Here is a 21,236-nt window from a genome sequence, read left to right on the forward strand (position 1 = left end):
GCGCCTGCCCGGGGAGTGAGGGGCTTAAATTCTGCCCCGTGGGGAAGAAATCCCCGATTTTGGGCACTTCAGGGCCTCCTTCCCCTGCCACGAGGGAGGGACGGGGGCACCGTGTCCCCCGCAGCGAGGGGGGTGTTGGGGTGTCACCGTGTCGGTCCCCCGAGGAGGGACAACGTGGATGCCCCAAACCCCCGTCCCACCCCGTCCCCCCTCCCCAGCCCCCATCTCCTGCCCTCCAGCACCTGAATAAGAATTTTCCTCACCAGAAAAGCCCCTTTACGAGTTTATTTCCACCCCTCTTAGTCCCCAAACAGCTCCTCAGCCACCTCCTCCAGCCCCAACAACCTTGTCTCCACGTCTGCTCTTCTTTAGAAAGGCCTTTATTTGACTCAATAGCAAACAAACCACTAGTTTCCATCGAGTGTACGTAGTACACTGCAGCAACGAAGCGGCAGCACGGTTAGACGCGACCTCCCTCTCCCTGCCAGGCCGAGGCGGGGGTTTAACGTGGCCACGGGGTGGTTCAGGGGGTGCTGTAAGCACAGAGGGATCGGGGCGATAAAAATGAGAAGTCAGACATGGATGAAGTGTTACAGAGGTGGAGGGAGAAAAAAAAAACACAACATAAAGGAGAAAAAAAAAATTAATCTGCAAAAATAAAGAGTTTCTCTTAAAGTTCCCGGCCTAAGGGGGGGTTGAGGTGTGTTAGACACAGAGGGGGCGGCCGTTACAAGGCGACGCAGAGTTAGGTCTGGTTTCCTACAGGATGCCTTTAATGTGGTCCATATGATACAAGCCAGCTACGGATCCTAAACGACTCACGGAGGGTGGGGGACGGGGTGGGACCGACCCGGGGACGCAGGCACGTGGAGAAGGGCCAGAAAAATCCCCAACAAACAAAAAAACGACGAGACAGAAAATCCTGCTGGGTGCGTTCCTGCTCCCCGGAGCTGGGGGCTCCAACGCCTCCACCCTCACCCCCGCCTCTCCCTCGAGAAAACCTGGGACATGATTTTCCAGACACCGTCACTGGAGGTCGAGAGGAGGGGGCGGGGGGACAAACAACCCCCTGGCTCGAGGGGGCAGAGGAGCCAAGTCAAACATCTCCCTTTCCACCCCCTCCTTTACCGCAACGGGGACACTTTCCCCACCCAAATTTGCCCCCTCTTTACCAGGGAGGGGGAGGACTGGCACAGAGGGGGCCCCGCGCAGAGGAGGCTGCACAGGAGACCTCGGACCTCCCCGTGCCGGCTCCCCCCACCCGCAAAGGGGCCCACGTTTGAAGTGAAGGTTTCACAAGTATAAAAATCAAGTCAACTCACTCAAAAGACTCTGAATTTAGGACTAAGGAGGCGATTCCCATGGAGAGGCGACTCGCTCGGAGATGCTAGTTTAAAGTTTGAGGAAAAAGACAGCAGTAACAGCGCAGGGGGGGCCCTCCCTGCCCTCCCCTCCCCTCCCTGCCCTCTCTCTCCTGCTACTCGGTGTTGGTGTTTGCGTTACACAATACAATGTACATCCGTGGGGCCGGTACCGCGGCCGGGGCAGCCCGCGGGCGTCAGAAAGTCCATCGATCGTGTAGCTGGCTGTCGCTGCTGAAGCTGTTGCTCGCTGAGGCCTCGGGGTTTTGCGTTTGCCGAGTCGAGTCTTCCCCTTTCAAGCTCTTCCTGCACACGGGGCACGTGTCGTGCTGCGAGAGGAAGGCGGGAGCTTCAGGGTAACGCCGCTCCGAGGGGGGGTTTCAGCCCAGCCCAGCCCATCCCATCCCCATCCCAATCCCATCCCTATCCCATCCCTGTCTCATCCCAATCCCATTTCATTCCCATCCCACCCCCATCCCTATCCTATCCCATCTCATCCCCATCCCTATCCCATCCCCATCCCATTCCCTTCCCATCCCCATCCCAATCCCATCCCTATCCCATCCCCATCCCACTCCCTTCCCATCCCATCCTATCCCATTGCCATCCCTATCCCATCCCATCCCATCTCATCCACGTCCCCATCCCAATCCCATCCCTATCCCAATCCCCATCCCATCTCATCCCCATCCTTATCCCATCCCACCCCTTTCCGATCCCCATCCCAATCCCATCCCTATCCCATCTCATTCCCATCCCCATCTCATCCCCATCCCATCCCCATCCCATCCTATCCCCATCTCATCCCCATCCCATCCCTATCCTCATCCCATCCCTATCCTCATCCCATCTCATCCCAATCCCCATCCCCATCCCATCCCAATCCCATCCTCATCCCATCCCATCCCATCCCATCCCCATCTCCCGTTGCCCCCCGCCCCGCAGGCTCTCACCAGCTCTAACCACGGCACGATGCAGTTGCTGTGGAAGAAGTGGTTGCAGGGTAACTGCCGCACTTGCTCCGCGACCGTGTAGTCCTCCTTGCACACAGGACACTCCAGACCCGTATCTGGAAGAGAGGGTGAAGCAGGGGATGAGCCAGGGCCTGGGATGGCAGCCTCAGCAGCCAGGGATCACCGAAACTCCTCCTGTTCTCTGCACACAACCAGCAACAAAGAAAAATCACCAAACTCGGGGTATTTTAGCCGCCCCTCGGGGCTGCCAGGCACAACAGCCCGGCCCTGCCCATCCCAACGGGCGAGAGCGAGGATTACAGCATGGAAATCCAGCTGCTTCGTGGCTTCCCAGACAAGAAAGAGGAGACGTGGGTATATAAAAAGCACCAGACAAAAATATCTGTTGTGGAAACGGCTTCTCTAATCAAACAGTTTGGCTTAACGAGCATTTTAGTTTCCAGGAATAGAGCGGCTCGGAGGGAGAGGGATCCTCGTGGCAGCCTGCTGCAAACACAGGGGGAAAAATCCCTGGGTTGAGCTAATTGTGAAACCATAAACGTTAGGAGAAGCCCCAGGTCTTTGCTGCAGCTGCACGGCCAGAACCTGCGAGTTCCACGTGCCATCTCCAGAGCAGGAACACCTCCAGAGCCTCCTCCAGAGCCCCGCTGCTGGGAGGGGAGCGACACGCCAAGCCCAGCCCTAACGAGGCCATAATCAACGGCACAAACAAGGTCTGGGAGGACGGTGAAGCCGTCGGGGGCTGGCAGGCCAAGAGGGCAGCCAGGATGAAGGAGGTCCCTGCTGATGGCCTGAGTTGGTGGAGACACGAGAGTCCCAGGACTGAGCACCAGAGGTGACAGCAGCGCAGAGTGCAGGGACCTCCTGAGCTGGAGGAGACACGAGCGTTTCCAGCCCCAGCCCAGCCAGCGGCTCGGAGGGAGGGAGCAGCTCTGCCTTCCACCCTCCCAGGGAGGCAGAGGGACACAGCAGAGAGGCTGGGCCGGGGAGCTCGGGCTGTGCACATCAAAGCACCTGGAGACGAGCGACGTCGGGCACCGGTGACCGATTTCACCTACCGACTTGTTCCTGAGTTACTGTCACCGTCGGGAGAGAAGAGATCTTCTCCTTGTCGGCTGGGGGTGGTCCCGTGTTCTCCAGCTGCCCCAGGAGCTGTGGAGAAGAGAACACGCTGTGCTCAGGAGCAGCTCTGCATGGCAAAGCCATGTCCTGTCATCACACGGAGAGCACCACGGCCCAAACCAGACCCCGGGCACCAGCAGCTCGGCACAGGCTGTCCCTGGGGGACGTCTCTGACCTGGCCCTAAATCCCCTGAACCAACAGACGTCACCAGCTCCCCAGAGCGGCTGCGTCAAGGCTCCCTCGCCAGAAACACTCCTGTCACCCAACCCTCGGAGCCAGCTCGGGCCATGCCAGCCTCACCCAGGGCACAGCAACTGCTCCATGGCTACATCTGCAGCGCTGAAACCTCACTGTGATGTCTCCGACCCTGGCAATCCCACTCCTAACATCGTTGCCCTCCAGATATTCTCTCTGGCATCAACAGTCGGCAGACTGAAGGGCCTGGGTGGGAAGGGCGACGCTGCCACGGGCACGGGAGCGGGTGCTAAGTTAGTCCTGGGGGGTTTTGAACCGAAAGGGAGTCGGGAGAGGTGTTTTCAGCTCCTGGTACTACAGAAACAAGGGAGATGGAGCATTTCTGCCTCTCCCAAGACTTGACCCGGGTGTTTGGAGGAACAAGGCGACCTCCCAGGGCTGTAGAGAAAAGCTGCAGTGATGGTGCTGACGGCACCTCTTCTCCTAGTGCTGCAGCTTCGTGACTCACGGGAATTTTACACTCTTAAGACCCAGATTCACCCGGCAATCAGCTCCAACGGGTTCAGGGAGAGCGCAGAGAAGCGTTTGCAGGAGCCTCATTTAACTTTGAAGGCCACACTCAGACGCCTGGGATGACATGAAGCCCTGGGATGGGCCGGGCTGCTGCTCCAGGGCCCGCGGCGAGCTGAGCCGAGCCGCGTATCCAGCCTGAATCCGACCTGTGCCCGCGCCTGCCGGGGCCTGCTCTGCTCTGCGGGGTGTGGGGTGGTGGGGAGGAGGAAGGTGCTGTCTCCAAGAGGACACGTGGGCTGCAGACTCATGGTAGGAAGCGGTGAGTAAGGCGGGCGAGACGGGCGTGTGACGCAGCCTGGGAAGCCGGGGGCTACGTAAGAACGGCAGCAGATGGCTCTGGCAGGAGCTTGCAGGAGGTGTCAGCATGGCAACAGCAGCCAAATTAGCTCTCGGTAAAGCATCCGTCTGCTCTTCCCATCCCAGTGATGCCAACGCCCTGGCAGAGGCTGTGGATGGAGGCTGGACACCCCCAAGGAGCCAGACAGCTCCAGGGAATGGGAGGGTACTCGGCTCATCCCTTCACAAACCACAGAGGGAAGTGGCTCCTGGCTGCAAACTGCTGAGTTTGGGGGGAGATCTGGGGCTGACGTCGGGGACTGTCACCTTCAGCCTCTGCTGAGCCCAGCACAAGGCACCTGCAGGCCCTGCACCGCACACGGGCTGAACTAAGGTGCTCTATTTCCACAGGAATCAGGTCTGACGCCCTGTTCCTACACCCTCTGAAGAGGCAGAGACCCATGGTCCGTTCCTAGTCCTCATCTAACACCCAGGGGTGTCAGTGGGACCGACCAGAGCAGCACAAAGACTTACAGGCACAGAGAAGAGCCTGGAGCAGCCAGCTTGGGCCTTTCTCCACCCAGCTACACACAAGGGTCTTACCTGGGTGACAATAGCATCCAGGCCGCTCTGTCCCCACGCGTAGTCCCCGGGGTTCGAGTGCAGCATCCCGCTCCTGCAGACGGGAGCAGAGAGTCAAGGCAGCTGCTTCACTCACCCCAACCCAGCCCCGAGGTTTGCACGATCCTCCCAGAGAGGCCACGCTGGGGAGACAGAGCTCCCAGGCACCAGACTGGGGCTGTTTACTGGTGCAGACAGCCGTGATCAAAGCCATGGGCTAAACCACCACTTGCTACTCACCAGGAAAAAGGGTGTTGTGAGCCAGGAATCGCTGAGTTTGCAAAAAACCCTGCAAAGATCTGCTGGATTATTCTACAGAGGGAGGAATATAAAGAAAAAAAGAAGGACAAGTTGAGCAAACAACAATGGCAGCAGCGAGAGTTTAGCAAGACTCACGCCTCTGTCAATCCCTCTGCAGAAGGGCGAGCCCCGGGACAGGGGCCCAGCGCGGAGGAACGAGGGATGGGAACTCATGGGCGTGTGGGAGGGCTGCGAGAGGAAATGACTGAGTTTCCCAAGCGCTGACTCGTTTCCCTGTGGCGAGGGGTTGGCACCGTTACAGGCAGAACCCACCTTTCCCCCCGCGCAGCTGCCAGTCGTGCCGAGGGGGACAAAGGATAGAGAGGCTGGTGTGAAAACCCGCGTGTTCTGGGTCCGAGGGTCACCCACCATAGAGCCAGGAGCTCATTTCGTCAGGTTTCTCCCCAAGATCCCACATTTTACCACCGATGGGCGAGGGAGACGCTTCCAGGGGGTAATTCAGGCACTCACCCTTCGATAGCAGGAGACCTGTCGGGGCGTGAGCTGCCCCGGGATCGGTACCTCCGCGTCATGGGCAATCGCGGAGGTCGGCTTGGTCCCCAGAGGTCGGCGTGGGCTTGGTGGCCCCTCTCGTTGTCCCTGCTGTCTTGATCCAGTGAGCTGCTACTCAGGAAGGGTCTGAAGTCAGGAAAGAACATCGTGTGGTCCAAATGGTCCCAAAGCTGGCGGGGGGAGAGAAGAGGGGAGACACAAACCACACGCAGCTCCGTCACTAGTCCCGGTGACTCCGCCGCCAACGCGGAGGCAGGGAAGTCCACCTCAAAAGAAGCCACTGAGCAAATCCGTACGGTTGCCATGGCTCCCTGAAAAAAAGTCTGGCAAAAAACGCTTAATTATAGCCCAAAGTCATCAGATGCACCACCCCCGGGAAGACCAACACGTCAGCTCCTTCCTGCTAGGTACAGATCCCAACAAGGCACGTCTTGTTAAGCCACCCCAGGGCACTGCGAGGGTTGGGGTCTTGCTCTCTCCAAGGGTTGGGATTTGAGGAGAGATAAAGCTGGGCACCCCACATCCACGGGCTCAGGGGGTGCTCTGGGTCCTTGAGGCAAATGGATGTGGCCAAAAGAACCAAAGCACAGCCCAGAGGAGGGTTTGTGTCCATGGTTGTGTCCTCCAGTTCAACGTACCCACCAGTGCAGAACAGAGCAGCATGAAACGGCCGATAACGACGGGCCTGGCACATCTAACGTGGCTTTGTGGGGTCCATCCACACCAGCACGGCCGTCACCCGGCCCCACAGCAGATCTGCCTGCTGCTGGGGGTGCAAAAACCCACCAAGCTCCTTGAGCAGGTCAAACTGCCAGCCCTGAGCCTGGCCGAGGGGCAGCAGGGTCCCAAATCAAGAGCTGCTGGGGGTAATCCATGGATCTCTGTGGAGCTCCTGGTCTGCAGAGAAACCAGGGCGTGCACGAAAACACCCAGGAACCCAGAGCAAAGCTTCCCCATCCTGAGCCACAGCTCGGAGCCAAGACCCTCTCCTGCAAAACCCATCTGGTTTTATTCGTTCCGCAGCTCAGATCATCCACAGATTGAACTAACAGCTGAGGAGGGCACTGAAGGTTTGTGATGTGGGTTTATGGAAAAAAACCCCACTCATAGGACACAACAAAACAAGGAGAGTCAGACACAAAACCCTCCGTGTGCCACGTGGGAGCAAGCTGCTGCTCCTGCTCGAGCCCGGGCCGGGCTCCGCGCTGCAGAAGGGGTGTTTGAAGGAGCGTCACGCGAGGGCTGCTCTTTTCTCACTTGTACTAAACCCTCCTCGTGCCTCGTGACACGATCAGAGCGGCTTTAATTTCCATTTCACACCAAATTAGCTCGCTTTAGAAGCCTCTCGCGTCGCCTGGCTCAGCCTGGTGGTGGAGGAAAGGGAGAAGTTGAGCTTATGACCTGTTCTCTGAATTAATACCCCGCAGACGAGAGTTTTGCTTGTTCTCCTGCTGGTTCTGATCAAGATACAGCTCCGCCCGCCTGCAGCCAGGCTGCTGAGAGAAGGCTTTCATTTATTATTAATCCTAAAAGCCATTTAAATTTACACAGCACCTTTCACGCAGAGGAATCCCAAAGCTCTTTGTAAACCGACACACGGGCTATAAAACGAGATCCCTTTATCTCGCTCAAACACGGGCATTCCTGGGGAGGAGCAGGAGAAAGGCACCGGCTTTGTTCGGGAGACAAACGGCTCCAGCTGCAGAGGAGGGGGGGGAGAGGCAAAGCAGCTGAGCAAAGAGGGACCCAGATCCGAAACACAAAGCTGGGGGGGAATTTCAGCTGTTTGTGACCCTGCTGCAGCGCACGAAGGAGCTCAGCACCACCTGCCCCCAGATCCACCCGGGGATAACCCTGGCCGGCGAGCTGTGACCGTGGGGGAGCTCTGAGGAGCCTGGCAGGACCCAAAACAGTTAAAACCCCTCAATAACGGAGCATAACCTGATCCCTGAGCACGGCCTGCTGGCAGAGGAGACGCAGGGATGTTTTATTCCCATCTGTTCAGCCCAGCTGACCTCCTGCAGGGACACAGAGCCCTGATGATCAGAGCCTGAAGCCGCCCTTCCTTCCCCGGGCTCTGGAAGAGGAGCTGCCGCCGCAGCCACGAGCCCGGGGTGACTCAGGCGAGGCCACGGCACGAGTTTGGGGTGGACATTCATGGAGCTGTTGGCACATGCCCGGCTCTTTGAGGCTCTAGGTAACGGGTACAGATTTTATTGTAAGTTTGGACTTTTTAGACAGCTGCATTCCTGGTAGAGCTCGGAGCAGCCACAAGCAGGGAGGAACGGGCCGTCAGGCAACGCATCACCGACACACACCACCATCTGCCAGCACCGGGGCCAGGGTGTCTTTCGAGCGTCCTTCTTTTCCTGCCCTGCCCAGTGAGCAAATCTCTGGCAGGTCTCAACCCCGGCAATGCCAACAGCCTCCTCAAAATTCACCAAGTTCCTGAAAACCCTCAGGAAAACCAGCAGTGCTTTTGACAAGGCAGCGAGTGAAGGTGCCGTCACCTGGAGCCGAGACCGAAAACCTCTTCGTGGCTACAAGGTTGTAAAAAATTAAAAAGGAAGATGGCAAAACTCACCTCTGCAAACTGCGTGGACGGGCTGTCGTCTATGCCGCTGCCATCTAGAAAACTGGAGAGAAAGAGGCGAGTGAGAGCAGGTCACCCCTCCGAGAGCAGCTCCCTTCTGGGGTTAAGGAGCTGGCTGAGCAAGACAGTCCCCGTGTGGTCTGAGAGAGAAAGGGAGGAGCAAACAGAGCCTGTCCGGAGTAATTCCGAGGGACAGAAGGGGATTATTACAATTAAAAGGCTTGTTTCCGTGCCAGCACGCTGTGCACAGCCTGACCGTGGAAGAAACCTGGTCTCTAACCACCCAGAGTCTGGAAGAGCCTCCTAAGAGGAGGCGTGTGAGAAGGAGCAGCCTCATTCTGCAGCCGTGCCCCAGAGGCCCCCTCCAGTCTCACCTTAGGTGATGGGTACACACTTATATTTAAGAAGAGGATGTAACCACTGCTGCCCCTCCGTCCTGCCCACCCCAACCCCAATAAAGCCGTTTTCTCAGCAATTATTTAAGATCATATATAGTAAGTGCTGAACAGGCTCCATTTTGGATCCCTCACTTGCAGGCAGCACTTTCTGCTGGGTGACCAACGACCAAATCCTAGAGAGAAAAGGGATTTCTCTCTTGAGCTGTGAGACTGGAGAGGTGGTCAGAGACTGAGCTGGGGCCAACAGAGGGGAAAAGGAAGGTAGTGTGAGCCACTGAGGTTCAAGCTCCTAAAAAAATAATCCTTTTTGCTCTAATAGACCAAAGAAACAGGTGTCAAAAACCTGTAAGTGCGTTTGTTCACCTTGTACAGCCTCAATTCAAAGCTCCCACCTTCTGGGAATCCTTCCCCAAAACCCTCCGCGTGGCTCCAGCAGGAGACCGACGGCCACTTGTGTTTTCAGCCTCATCAGGTATAAATCCAAATTCACACCAATATAAACTCTTCTCATTTGCATTCCTTATTTTATCCTTGTTGCCCACAGTTTTTAGAGGCTTTACACCAAACCCAGAAGAAACATAAGCAAGAGGCGCGTCGATGTGTACGTCACCTGGAATCATCTGTGACCTCCTCGATAAAGCCAGACTCACATCTCGGGCAGGTGTACTCCTGGGAAGACAGAGGAAACTGGTTTCAGCCCCCCAGCGCTTTGCTTGTGATTTCAGGGAAGAGACAGAGCTCCAAAAGCCACAGGCCAGGAGTCTCACGTGGATTCCTGAGCTCCACGTCCCCGTAAAGGCACTCTGGGAGACCAGAGTTTCGGTTTCATGAGGAGGATGTCAAACCCTGGTAGCTACAGCAGATATTATTAACCTCAACAGACAACTGTGGAACAGAAAAACACCCTTATCGAGATCACACAAGGGTAGTGGCGGACTGAGGAAAAATAAATTTAAAAAAACCCAACGTGCCTCCAGCTTGTCCAGGCAATGACACTGGAGAGACATCTCCCAGCCTGCTGCACAGCCCCAGGAGCTCCGCTCACCGGCCTCCGACCGGCCAGTCCCCAGCCCCGGTGATGGAAAACAAGCCCTCTGGGATCACCGAGTCCAACCATGGCCCTGACACCACCATGGCAACTAGACCAGGGCACTAAGGGCCATGGCCAGTCTTGTCTGAAACCCCTCCAGAGATGGTGACTCCACCACCTCCCTGGGCAGCCCCTTCCAGTGTCTAATGACCCTTGCTGAGAAGAAATGCTTCCTAATGTCCAACCTGACCCTCCCCTGGCCAAGCTTGAGGCTGTGTCCTCTTGTCCTGTCGCTGGTTGCCTGGGAGAAGAGGCCGACTCCCACCCCGCTCCAACCTCCCTTCAGGTAGTTGTAGACTGCACTAAGGTCACCTCTGAGCCTCCTCTTCTCCAGGCTAAACACCCCCAGCTCCCTCAGCCGTTCCTCGGAGCTCAGACCCTCCAGACCTTTCCCCAGCTTGGTCGCCCTCCTCTGGACTCGCTCCAACACCTCAACATCTCTCTTGACGTGCGGGGCCCAGAACTGGACACAGGATTCGAGGTGTGGCCTCACCCGTGCTGAGCACGGAGGCAGACGGCTCTGGCAGGGACAGAGCACTCCCAAACCCCACGCTCGGGTCGGTGATTTTCCAACCCAGGATTTGGGGGGTCTCTGTCCCAAAACAAAGCCCCCTGATAAGAGCCTCGCTGCCTTTCCTCACGCCTCCCAGACCACAGATAAAAACCCTGCCAGCGTCCCCGTGAACCGCAGCCTCGAGCCCGTGGTATCAAATCCTGCTGCCTCCACCTGGATGGTGACCAGGGAGAGGAAAGAGAAGCCGAGACCCCCCAGCTGCGCTGCACCACCCAGCTCCTCCTCCAACCCGCAGCACCGATCGAGTTCCCGGCGCAGCGTTACCGGAGCTGGGGCTCAGGTGAGGCATCTCCCCGCCCCGTAACACAACGCCTTTGCCAAGGCAGCTCCAAATTCACCCACGGCTTTTATTTTTGCTTCCACGAAACGCAAGCTCCGGCGTCCCATCCCGTCACCGTACAGCTCTGCATCGTTGTCCCCCTGAATCTGTGTCCCCCAGACACCTCAATTAATCTCATTTTGCTTTTTCCCCCCCCAAGCAAAGCATTAGCTGGCAATATTTACTGGGAGCACCTCGCTGGGCAGCTGGGGCGGCTTCAGAGATGGAGAGGAGCGCGGTGGGGGGCTCCCAAAAATGTGCGTGGAGAAGAGGAGGCTCAGAGGTGACCTTAGTGCAGTCTACAACTACCTGAAGGGAGGTTGTAGCGCAGTGGGAGTCGGCCTCTTCTCCCAGGCAACCAGCGATAGGACAAGAGGACACAGCCTCAAGCTTGGCCAGGGGAGGGTCAGGTTGGACATGAGGAAGCATTTCTTCTCAGCAAGGGTCATTAGCCATTGGAAGGGGCTGCCCAGGGAGGTGGGGGAGTCACCATCTCTGGAGGGGTTTGAGAAAAGACTGGCCATGGCCCTTAGTGCCCTGGTCTAGTTGCCATGGTGGTGTCAGGGCAATGGTTGGACTCGATGAGCTCAGAGGGCTCTTCCCACCTCAGTGATTCTGGGGGCGTGGGGCACCCGTGGAGCTCCCGGGCAGGCAGGCGGCTGCGGCAGAGCGGGGCTGCCCGGTGCAGCCCTAAACCTCCCGCACAAAGCGGGGAGCGAAGACGAAGGGCTCGTGCTGCTCCGTGCGCGCGAGGGCCCTGCAGGATCCCACCCACCTCCCCGGTCTGTTCTGCTCTCCCTCCTCCCTCCCTCCCCGTTGCTGTTTATCCCAAATGCCGTTTTTATCTCCCTCCGTGCTCTGACTGTACACTCGAGCTTCTGGGCGAGATGGTGGTGATTTCCGTACGGCTCAGAACAGAAAAAGAAACAAGTCCAAAGCTTCCAGAAAGGCCTCAGCCCTGCGCCCCCCACGGCACGGCCCGCTGCTGAGTTTAGAGGAAAAAAAATGAAAAAAAATCTTTCTGACGTGGTTGTTTTGAGAGGGAAAACACTAGAAATGAACCAAGTGAAGGGTTTTGAGGCAGCGCAGAATGTCCTCTAGGTTCGGTGTGGCTCTGAAGCCTGGTGTGGCACGAGGTGGGGTGGTGCAGTGTGAAAGGAGGTTGGTGACCCCGGTGTTTTAGTGCCCAACGTTGCAGGCTGCACTAAGGTCACCTCGGAGCCTCCTCTTCTCCAGGCTGAACACCCCCAGCTCCCTCAGCAGTTCCTCGCAGGTCAGACCCTCCAGACCTTCACGAGCTTGGTCGCCCTCCTCTGCACTCGCTCCAACACCTCAACATCTTGAAGTGCGGGGCCCAGAACTGGACACAGTGTTCAAGGTGTGGCCTCACCAGGTGCTCCCAGCCACCACGGCCAAGGGCAGGCAACGGCGTTGGTTTGTCACCCTCACCCACGAGGCAGGACTCAAACCGTCCCCTTCTCGTGTCCTCCTGGCTATTCCAGGCACCATCAGCTTGGAGAGGGGACATCAAAGCAGGCTCCTGACCAGCGAGGCACAGACTGGCAAAGAATAAGGCAAGCTGAGAAGTTTTTCCCCACTCTTGCTCCATCCAGCAGCTCTGTACGCTTCCACTTTGGTCGCTCGTCCTCCCCTCGATGGCCACGAGCCCGTCCCATGGCTGTCACTGGTGTCACCGACAGGGGACTACCGTATCCTAACCTTGGCTCCATCTCAGCATCACCACGTGGTTCATCAGCCCATTCAAGCAAGCCCAACCCAACTCAACGCAAGCCCAACTCAACACAAGCCCAACCCAACTCAACGCCAAGCCCAACCCAACCCAACGCAAGCCCAACCCAACCCAACGCAAGCCCAACCCAGCCCAACGCAAGCCCAACCCAGCCCAACACAAGCCCAACCCAACCCAACGCAAGCCCAACCCAACCTCCCATTAATGCTACAGGCTCCTGCCGACACGAAGGCAGCCCCCGACCACCCCAAAGGGCCAGAGGTGACCCATCGAGGTGCTGTCCCTGCTTGGGGCACCCACGTGTTGGCGTGTGCAGGTCCACGCCACCTCTGCCCGCTCTCTGGGAGGTTCCAGCTTAGTGCCAAAGAGAGAAGACGCAGCAGCTCCGCCGAGGACAACGCTGGGCGCTCGCTTTGAAAGGAGGCAGCGGCCCCGCACCTCTAAATGTTGCCTGATGAGGAGCAGATCCTCTTGCTCAGAGCGGGTGGGCACAAAGAACGACCTCCCGGCCAGACACATGATCTGCAGCCGGGGTTTTAGTTCTGGTTGCCATTATCCTGGTGAGAGCAGTTCAAAAAACCCGGCGTGCTCAGCACTTGTTTTGTTTTTGCAAAGGCAGGGAGAGAAGTTACTGGTCTGGGGTGAGAGAAAAAGAGGTCGGGGGCACGGGACAGCACCCTGGTCCTGGCAAACAGGTCCAGCTTCTCCCAATTTATCGCAGATCCTCCCCCACAGAGCCAGTAATTGCTCTGCTGGAGGTAAACTGAGGCACAGGGAGTCACTGGCCCAAAGGGAATCAGTGGTGGGTCAGGTTGGGGCGCACACAGCCAGCGCTCCTCCTGCGAGGCAGGGTGACAGCCACACAGCCCGGAGGGACAAGGGGACCCTGCGAGGACAGAGCAAAGGCAAGGGGCAAAAGCAGCTCCCAAGGTCACCCTGCTGCACCCATGGGCAGAGCAGCCCCACAGCCACGTCCTGCCCACAGCTGGGGCTCCAGGTGACACCCCTCGGCCCGCTGTCCCCAAGCCACGGGGACAGCACTGACCCCGTGGTCAGGCCACGCTCCTCGAAACCCATCTTGGCGCCGAGCGAAGGTTGCAAAAGCCTCTCCCAGTCGAGCCGAGCGGACAGGGAAGGGCGTGAAGATGTTCTGGCCACGTTTTCCTTCCAAGGGATGATGTGAAGGAACAGGTTTGGGGACGACTGATGGCGAGCGGCGTCCCCAGGTCACCAGGAACCTGTCCATCCCCAGCCCAGGCCAGAAGACAACCGTCGAACTCAGAAGAGCAGAAATATTCACCCCCGTGGCAGGCGCAAGCTCCAAAGAAATGTTTTTATAAAGCCCAGGGCTGCGCCGGGCGCTCTCGAAATAGAAACTGGAGCAAGACACGCCGGGAGAGCTGGGCAAGCCGTCCTCCAGGCAGAGGAGCCGGCGACCTCTTTAATGCCCACGCAGAGCAGAGGGGACTTCAGCCCGCTCCAGGAGCCATCGCAGCACGCCGGGTCCCGGCAGAGGGAGGAGGTTCGACGTGCAGGTGGGGCAGCCCTGGAGTTTTACTCCCAGGTGAAGCAAAGAAAGATTATGGAGGCACCAGGAAAGTCTGAGTCTTGGGGTTTGAGCAGGTTTGGGACGGCGCTTCTTTCAGCGAAGCAGGTTTTGTGCGCTGGAGGGTGAAGCGCTGAAGTCAGCAGCGGAGGGGAAGGGTGTAAAGAGAGAACGGAGCAAAACTGGGAGACAGGAGGGAAGAGAAGCACCCGGAGGTGAAGCCACCGGCGCCAGGGAAGAGCAGCTGGGATGGATTCGGGTGCAGACACCCGCTCCCATCCCGTCGGATGAGGATGAGCCTCAGGGGGCTGCTCCTGCCTGCAGAAGGCCGGGCCAGGCCCCTTGTCCGGGGTGGGTGCGAGCGCTTTGGGAGCCTGTGTGCCCCCTTCTCGCTGCCGAGGGGCCACGGCGCACCGCTCGCCTGGAGTTTAAAGGAATCAGGGACGGGGTCTCAGCGATGAGGGGTCTGCGCGTGGCCTCGCCAACGGAGAAGGACAGGGAGGGCTCCCACGCCCTTGGAGCAAAGAAAACCCACACCCCACAGCTCAGGAATGAAGTTTTGGGGTTAACGAAGCTGGTAACTCCCTGCTGCAGACCCCAGGGTGCCGGTGACAGGACGCACGGTCCCCACCCGCAGCAGAGCAAGGACAGCTCGTGAATCGGACTCGGCTGGAGACAGTGGCCGAGACGTCCCCCCTGCGTCCCACACTGCTCAGCCGGGGAAGGACGCAGGCAGCAGGTGAAGGGGGCTGCCCGGTTCCCCTCCTCCTCCTGCTGCCCCACACGCCAGCCCTGGCTGCATCCCCCCAGCCCTGTCCAGGCTGGGCACTGGGATTACACCCACCGCCACGGGGAACATCAGCCCGGTCCTGACCCCTCTCCCCAAACGTCCCCCAGCCTCCGCAATCACGGGCCAAACCTTCCCTCCTCGAAACCCCCGAAATGGGTGGGGGAATATTAAGGTCACGCCAGCCCAGACCCACCTGGAGCTGCCTTGCTGAGGGGCCACGGGGATTTGTCACCTCCCTGCTCACCCCTTTGGGGCTGGGGGTGTTGGGATCCCCAGGTTTTGGGTACTCAGTCCCCAGGGGTTGGGGTTTGAGCTCCCCTCTCCCCGGGGGACAGCAGTGATGAGGAACCCTCGTGGGCTCGGTTAGGGGGTGAGAGCCGGGGGTCACCCCGGGAGGAGGCCACACGCAGCCCCCCCAGCACTTCCCAAAAGGATGAGAGTGCTCCTCCCCTCCCACAGCCCTACGGATGTCGGGGTGCAGGTCAACCTGTCTGCAGAGTTTTGGGGGGAATCACCCCTAACCACTGGGTTTCTGGAGAACAACCCCTTCCCCGTGGGATTTCGGGGGTCACCCCTTCCCTGGGGGGTTCAGGAAGCTTTGGGGGTATCACAGCAGCCTCCCAGGCTTTGGGGGGTGGCCCTGTCTCAGGGGGCACCCCCTTCCCCACGGGATGGGGTCAGCCCTTCCCTGCGGGGGCCAACAAGGGGATTGAGGGGCGGGGGTCACCCTGTCTGTGGGGTTTGAAGGGAACACCCCTTCCTACAAAGGTCAGGGAGGGGATGGGGGGGTCACCCCTGCCTGCAAGGCCTGGGGGGGCTGCCCTTCCTCACAGGGGTCGGGGAAAGAACTGGGGGGGTCAGCCCTGCCTGCAGGGCCTGGGGACAGATAACCCGTCCCCCAGGCTGAACCCCGGGCAGGGTCCCCCCCCTCCAAGGGCAGCTCTGTGGGGGGGAGCGGGGACGAGCCCCTCGCCCCAGGCCCGGCCCGCCCTCCCCGCGGCGCTGAGAGGCCTCGGCCTGCCCCCTCCTCCACCCCTCCCGCTCCAGCCCCGACCCCCGGCGCTCACCGGCAGCTTGGGGCTGACCTCCCCCTTGCAGCTGTGGCAGAAGAAGCGGTGCTGGGACACGGCGGCCGCCGCCGAGGCCTCCGCCATCTTCTCCGCCCGCCGCCTCCGCCGGCGCCCTGCCGTCAGTCCTCCGCCGGGGCAGCGAGCCCGCGCTCCGCCGGGCAGAGCGGCGCCGGAACGCCCCGCTAGCCTCGAGCTTCCGGTCCGCTCGTCTGCTCCGGGCCGAGCAGCGAGGTGATGTGGGTAGAGCGTCACCTCGGCCCGATGAGATGGCGCGGGCAGAGCGTCGCCCGGCGCGGTCCTCCAGAGCGGTGAGCGCGACCGGAAGTAGCGGCCGGAGAACCGGAAGTGGCGGTTGCCATGGCGGCCGTATGGGCCTAGGCAGGGCCGCGGTGAGTGGGGGCCTGGCGGGTCCGCTCCGGCCGGGCTGCCGGCCCCGGGAGGGGACACGGGGACCGCGATCCCTCCGGAGGGGGGATCGCACCTGGGAGGGGGGGCACAAGGGACCCAGGCCCCTCAGACAGGGCTGCCATCCACCATGAGGGGACACGGGGCCCCCTGTGACAGGGCTGCCGCCCCCCGGGAGGGGACATGGGGACTGCGACCCTTCTGACAGGGCTACAGCCCTCCGGGGGGGGGCATCCCACCTGGGAGGGGGACACAAGGGACCCCAAACCCTCTGGCACAGCAGCCCCTTGGGAGGGGGGGACCCAAGGACCGAGGCCCCCTCAGACAGGGCTGCCATCCCAGGGAGGGCACACAGGGACCAGCCCTGTGCCAGGGTGTCTGTCCCCATCCATCTCACCCCCGCTGCAGCGCCAGGGGCTGGCGTCACCCAAGACTCGCTCTCCCACCGGACTCCCATTTGGGGACGGAGCACAGCTGGGTTTCCCTGGGTGGCAGCAGCACGGCCCCCCCGTCCCGTCCCCCCCCAGACCCCCCATGATCACACCAGCGCTTTCCCCCAGTGCTTGAATCCACCGTCGAGATGACTCAGGCAGAAATCAAGCTGTGCTCCCTCCTGCTGCAAGAGCATTTCGGGGAGATCGTGGAGAAGATCGGGACGTACCTCGTCAGGACGGGCACCCAGCCGCTGCGCGTGCTCGCCGGCGACACGGGGCTGCTGCTGGATCAGGTGCGTCCCCGACCCGCCCGCGGCGGCTCCGGGTGCGCTCGGAGGCGGTGGGTGACGCAGCCGGGGCCGCGCTGGTGTCAGCCCAAGCTGTCGGCCACCGCCGCTGCTGCTCCTGAGGGAGAAACTGGTTGGAAAAGCTTAAGGACAAACAAGTGCTTTGCTTCTTGTTAAATAAAAAACTCAGGTGGGTTTTCCTAAGTGGGGTAAGTGTGACAGGGAGCAAAGGCAGGGAATAGCGTGCAGAGGGACGGGGGTGATGCACGGGGGACAAGATGGTGACACAAACACTGGGGAGGGGGAAAATGGTGGCTGTACACAGAGGAAACTCTCCGTGTCCGCCGGGACGGGGGGTGAGCCCAGCGTGGGCTCCCCCGTGGCGTAACCGCCCCCCGCTCTGCCCCGGGCAGGTGAGGAAAGCCCTCTGCGTCCTCATCCAGCACAACCTGGTGACGTACCAGGTGCAGAAGCGCGGGCTGGTGGAGTACGAGGCCCACTGCAAGCGGGTCCTGAGGATCCTCCGCTACCCCCGCTACATCTACACCGCCAAGACCCTCTACGGCGACACGGGCGAGCTCGTCGTGGAGGAGCTGCTCCTCAACGGGCAGATGACGATGAGCGCGGTGGTGAGGAAGGTGGCGGACAGGCTGACGGAGACGATGGAAGGTGGGAGGCTCCTCTCCTTAAGGGGGGTGGGAGCGGGAGGAGGTGGTGGTTCACAGCGTCACCTCGTCCTCCGGAGCAGCCCAGGGCTGGCAGGGCTTGACGCCGCTGTCTCTCTCTCCTGGCCCAGACGGGAAGACCATGGACTACGCCGAAGTCTCCAACACCTTCGTGCGCCTGGCGGACACCCACTTCGTGCAGAGGTGCCCGCTGGTGCCCGAAACCCCCGCGAGCCCCGCCGCGCCGCCCCCCGCCGCGCCCACCTTGGTGAGCAACGAGAAGGACATGTACGTGGTGCCCAGGCTGACCCTCGTCGGTGAGAAGCCCCTCGGGGTGACCCCGGGTGGTTCGTGGGGTGTTGGGGGAGCGCTCGGCCGCGGGCTGTCACCCGGGGCCGGGACGAGGTTAAAAGCAAACGGCGTCTTCTGGGGCAGGGAAGGGGAAGCGGCGACGCTCGTGCGACGAGGAGGAGAGCGGCGAGCACAAGGCTAAGAAGCAGAAGCAAGATGGAGAGAGCTCGGAGGTACCGGGGACGCCCAGGGCTGAGCTCCCTCCTCCTCCTCCTTTGAGCTTGTGGGCTCAAGGGATCCAGCATCTTCCTCTCCCCCAGTTCTGGGGCTCCTCTCCCCCAGTTCTGGGGCTCCCCAGTTCTGAGGCTCCTCTCCCCCAGTTCTGAGGCTCCTCTCCCCCAGTTCTGGGGCTCCTCTCCCCCAGTTCTGCAGCTCCTCTCTCTCCCTGTTCCCCCACAGCCTCCACCCGACGATGGCATTTACTGGCAAGTCAACATCGACCGGTTCCACCAGCATTTTCGAGACCAGGGCATTGTCAGCGCCGTGGCCAACCGCATGGACCAGGTTCGGGGACGGGCTCAGAGCCCCTCTGCATCACGGGGGGTCTCGATGGCTGCGGTGGGGAGGCCCCAAACCCTGCTTGGGCCCATGACAGGTTCTCCCACACCAAGGGCCGTTTCCTCCCCCCCACAAAACCAGACCAGCAGCGAGATCGTGCGGACGATGCTGCGGATGAGCGAGGTGACCACGTCCTCCAGCGCGCCCTACACCCAGCCGCTCTCCTCCAACGAGGTCGGTTCTGCCCCCAAGAAGTCGGGGGGTGGCCAAGGCCTTTCCCCACTGGCTTAGATGGGGCAGGAGGAGGCTGTGAAGCACCTGCAGCTTCCACGTCACCCTGGTTCCCCTCCCGTAGATATTCAGATCTCTGCCAGCCGGGTACAACATCGGGAAGCAAGTTTTGGACCAGTACCTCACCCTGTTGGCAGACGACCCGGTAAGAGACGTGGGATTCTCTTTGCTGCCCGAAAATTTTATGAAAATCAGGATTTTTATTCCTGAGTTGTATTTTTTTTTCTCTCCCAGCTCGAGTTCGTGGGTAAATCGGGGGACAGCGGCGGGGGCATGTACACCGTCAGTATCCTTTGGGGGTCGCTCCCCGACCCACCGTTTGCCCACAGCAATGCCCGTGTTTGCCCTTGACCTTGCCCTCCTACAGACCTTCACAAGGCCCTGGCGTCTCTGGCCACGGCCACCCTGGAGTCCATCGTGGAGGAGAGGTGACAGGCTGGTTTGGGGACTCCCTGCCCCTTCCCTGTGTCCGGCCACTGACGGATCTTCACCCCACCCAGGTTTGGTTCTCACTGCGCCCGGATCTTCCGCCTGCTCCTGCGGAAGAAGCACCTGGAGCAGAAGCAAGTGGAGGATTTTGCCATGATCCCGGCCAAGGAGGCCAAGGACATGCTCTACAGGATGCTCTCGGAGAACCTGGTGTCCCTGCAGGTGAGCGTGTCCCCCCTGTCCCCAGAGCCACCACACCGCGGGGGCTGCGGAGGCCTCGCGAGTCTCAAAGCCTTCCCCAAGCAACAAAGGACCCCACACGGGACACCCAAGGCGTTGTCCCCACCCCGTGTGGCTCGGGGGGGACGGGCCGCGCGGTGACGTCCTCCCCCCTTCTCTCGCCCACCGGCAGGAGATCCCCAAGACCCCCGACCACGTGCCGTCCCGCACCTTCTACCTCTACACCGTGAACGTCCTCTCCTCCGCGCGGATGCTGCTGCAGAGGTGCTACAAGGTGCGTCCCCGTCACCGCCACGGGCGCTCCTGGAGACCTGCCGGTGGCTCTGCCCGAGCCGCCTGTCCCCAAAAGCCACTGCCACCAGGCTGATCCCTGTTGGGTCCCATGGGGCCTTCACCCACAGCCATGTTCCCAAGCAGGGGGGGAAATCCAGGTGCCCCCAAGCGTGCTCCTGCTCCAGGCAGTGGAGACCAGTGCCTCGCTGCCACCTCCACCACCTCCATCACGGGTGGTTCTCCTCCACCACCACCACCACCACCACCACCACCACACGTGGTTCTCCTCCACCTCCACCACCACCACGCGTGGTTCTTCTCCTCCACCACCACCACCATGCGTGGTTCTTCTCCTCCACCACCACCACCACCACCACGCGTGGTTCTTCTTCTTCTCCTCCACCACCACCACCACCACCACCACACGTGGTTCTCCTCCACCTCCACCACCACCACCACCACCACCACCACGACGCGTGATTCTTCTCCTCCTCCACCACCACCACCACGCATGGTTCTCCTCCACCACCTCCACCACGCGTGGGTCTCCACAGGGCTCACCCTGCTTCTCCTTCCTCTTCCCAGAGCGTGGCCAACCTGATCCAACGGCGCCAGCATGAGACCAAGGAGAACAAGTGAGCGCTGGGGCTCAGGCATTGCGTGGGTTGGGGACGGGGCTGAAGCCACCATCTCCCTGCCTGTCCCCCCCCCCTTCCTCAGGCGGCTGCTGGAGAAGTCGCAGCGGGTGGAGGCCATCTTGGCATCCATGCAGGCCACCGGCGCCGAGGACACACAGCTGCAGGAGATCGAGGAGATGATCACGGCCCCCGAGCGGCAGCAGCTGGAGAACCTCAAACGCAACGTCAACAAGTGAGCGCCGGCGGGACGGGGGGGGGACAGAGGGGACCGGGAAGGGGACAGAGGGGACCGGGGGGGGCAGAGGGGACCGGGAAGGGGACAGAGGGGACCCCACCGCCCCCTCCCCACCGCCCCCTCTGTCCCCCAGGATCGACGCCAGCGAGAACCAGGTGGACGAGACCATCTTTGTGCTGGAGTCGTTCATCGCGAGCACGGCGAGGCGGCCCTGAGGGGGCGCGGGGGGGGGGGGGACAGGGGGGCGCAGGCCCCCCATCGTTGGGGACAATAAAGGCAAAAAGCCGCTGACGCCGCCCCAGTGGCCGCTGGGGACCAGTGGGGTGGGGGGGGGCGGGGGGGGGCACCGCGGCCGCCGGCAGGGGGCGCTGCAAGGGGGGAAGGCGGCCGGCAGGGGGCGCGCTCGCCGCCCCGCCCCAATGGA

The 21,236-nt window shown here is 60.8% G+C and overlaps 2 protein-coding genes across 3 annotated transcripts; one reads left to right on the forward strand and one right to left on the reverse strand.

Annotated features, from left to right (window-relative positions):
- Positions 1-303: 303 nt before the first annotated feature.
- Positions 304-16,216, reverse strand: RNF115 (ring finger protein 115). Its single transcript, XM_068414650.1, has 9 exons — positions 16,064-16,216; positions 9,538-9,596; positions 8,521-8,572; positions 5,895-6,106; positions 5,364-5,435; positions 5,106-5,178; positions 3,394-3,487; positions 2,315-2,430; positions 304-1,690 (listed from the first exon to the last, which is right to left on the reverse strand). Exons 1-9 carry the CDS (start codon positions 16,148-16,150, stop codon positions 1,559-1,561), a joined length of 897 nt encoding a protein of 298 aa, XP_068270751.1. The 5' UTR covers positions 16,151-16,216; the 3' UTR covers positions 304-1,558.
- A 203-nt stretch (positions 16,217-16,419) lies between these two features.
- On the forward strand, positions 16,420-21,027 carry POLR3C (RNA polymerase III subunit C). 2 transcript variants are annotated; one of them, XR_011049416.1, is made up of 15 exons: positions 16,420-16,455; positions 17,032-17,198; positions 17,606-17,861; positions 17,989-18,174; positions 18,293-18,381; positions 18,608-18,712; positions 18,848-18,940; positions 19,062-19,142; positions 19,232-19,283; positions 19,365-19,425; positions 19,498-19,648; positions 19,839-19,940; positions 20,525-20,574; positions 20,712-20,809; positions 20,946-21,023. XR_011049416.1 is itself a non-coding variant. In XM_068414871.1 (15 exons), the coding sequence occupies exons 2-15, from the start codon at positions 17,052-17,054 to the stop codon at positions 21,025-21,027; spliced, it is 1,605 nt and encodes a 534-aa protein (XP_068270972.1). In that variant the 5' UTR covers positions 16,420-16,455; positions 17,032-17,051. The 2 variants fall into 2 exon arrangements, 1 of the variants encoding a protein (XP_068270972.1); XM_068414871.1 differs by having other exon boundaries at positions 20,660-20,809; positions 20,946-21,027.
- The last annotated feature ends 209 nt before the right edge of the window (positions 21,028-21,236 follow it).

This window comes from Nyctibius grandis, chromosome 17 (assembly GCF_013368605.1).
Source record: "Nyctibius grandis isolate bNycGra1 chromosome 17, bNycGra1.pri, whole genome shotgun sequence".
Classification (NCBI taxonomy): domain Eukaryota; kingdom Metazoa; phylum Chordata; class Aves; order Nyctibiiformes; family Nyctibiidae; genus Nyctibius; species Nyctibius grandis.

Coding starts and splice junctions, on each gene's coding strand:
- RNF115 (XM_068414650.1), bottom strand. CDS start 16,150: ATGGCGGAGGCCTCGGCGGCGGCCGCCGTGTCCCAGCACCGCTTCTTC. Junction 9,597..16,063: donor AGGTCAGCCCCAAGCTGCCG/GTGAGCGCCGGG, acceptor CTGTCTTCCCAG/GAGTACACCTGCCCGAGATG. Junction 1,691..2,314: donor TCGTGCCGTGGTTAGAGCTG/GTGAGAGCCTGC, acceptor TTCCTCTCGCAG/CACGACACGTGCCCCGTGTG.
- POLR3C (XM_068414871.1), top strand. CDS start 17,052: ATGACTCAGGCAGAAATCAAGCTGTGCTCCCTCCTGCTGCAAGAGCAT. Junction 17,862..17,988: donor GCTGACGGAGACGATGGAAG/GTGGGAGGCTCC, acceptor CTCCTGGCCCAG/ACGGGAAGACCATGGACTAC. Junction 19,143..19,231: donor CCCTGTTGGCAGACGACCCG/GTAAGAGACGTG, acceptor TTTCTCTCCCAG/CTCGAGTTCGTGGGTAAATC.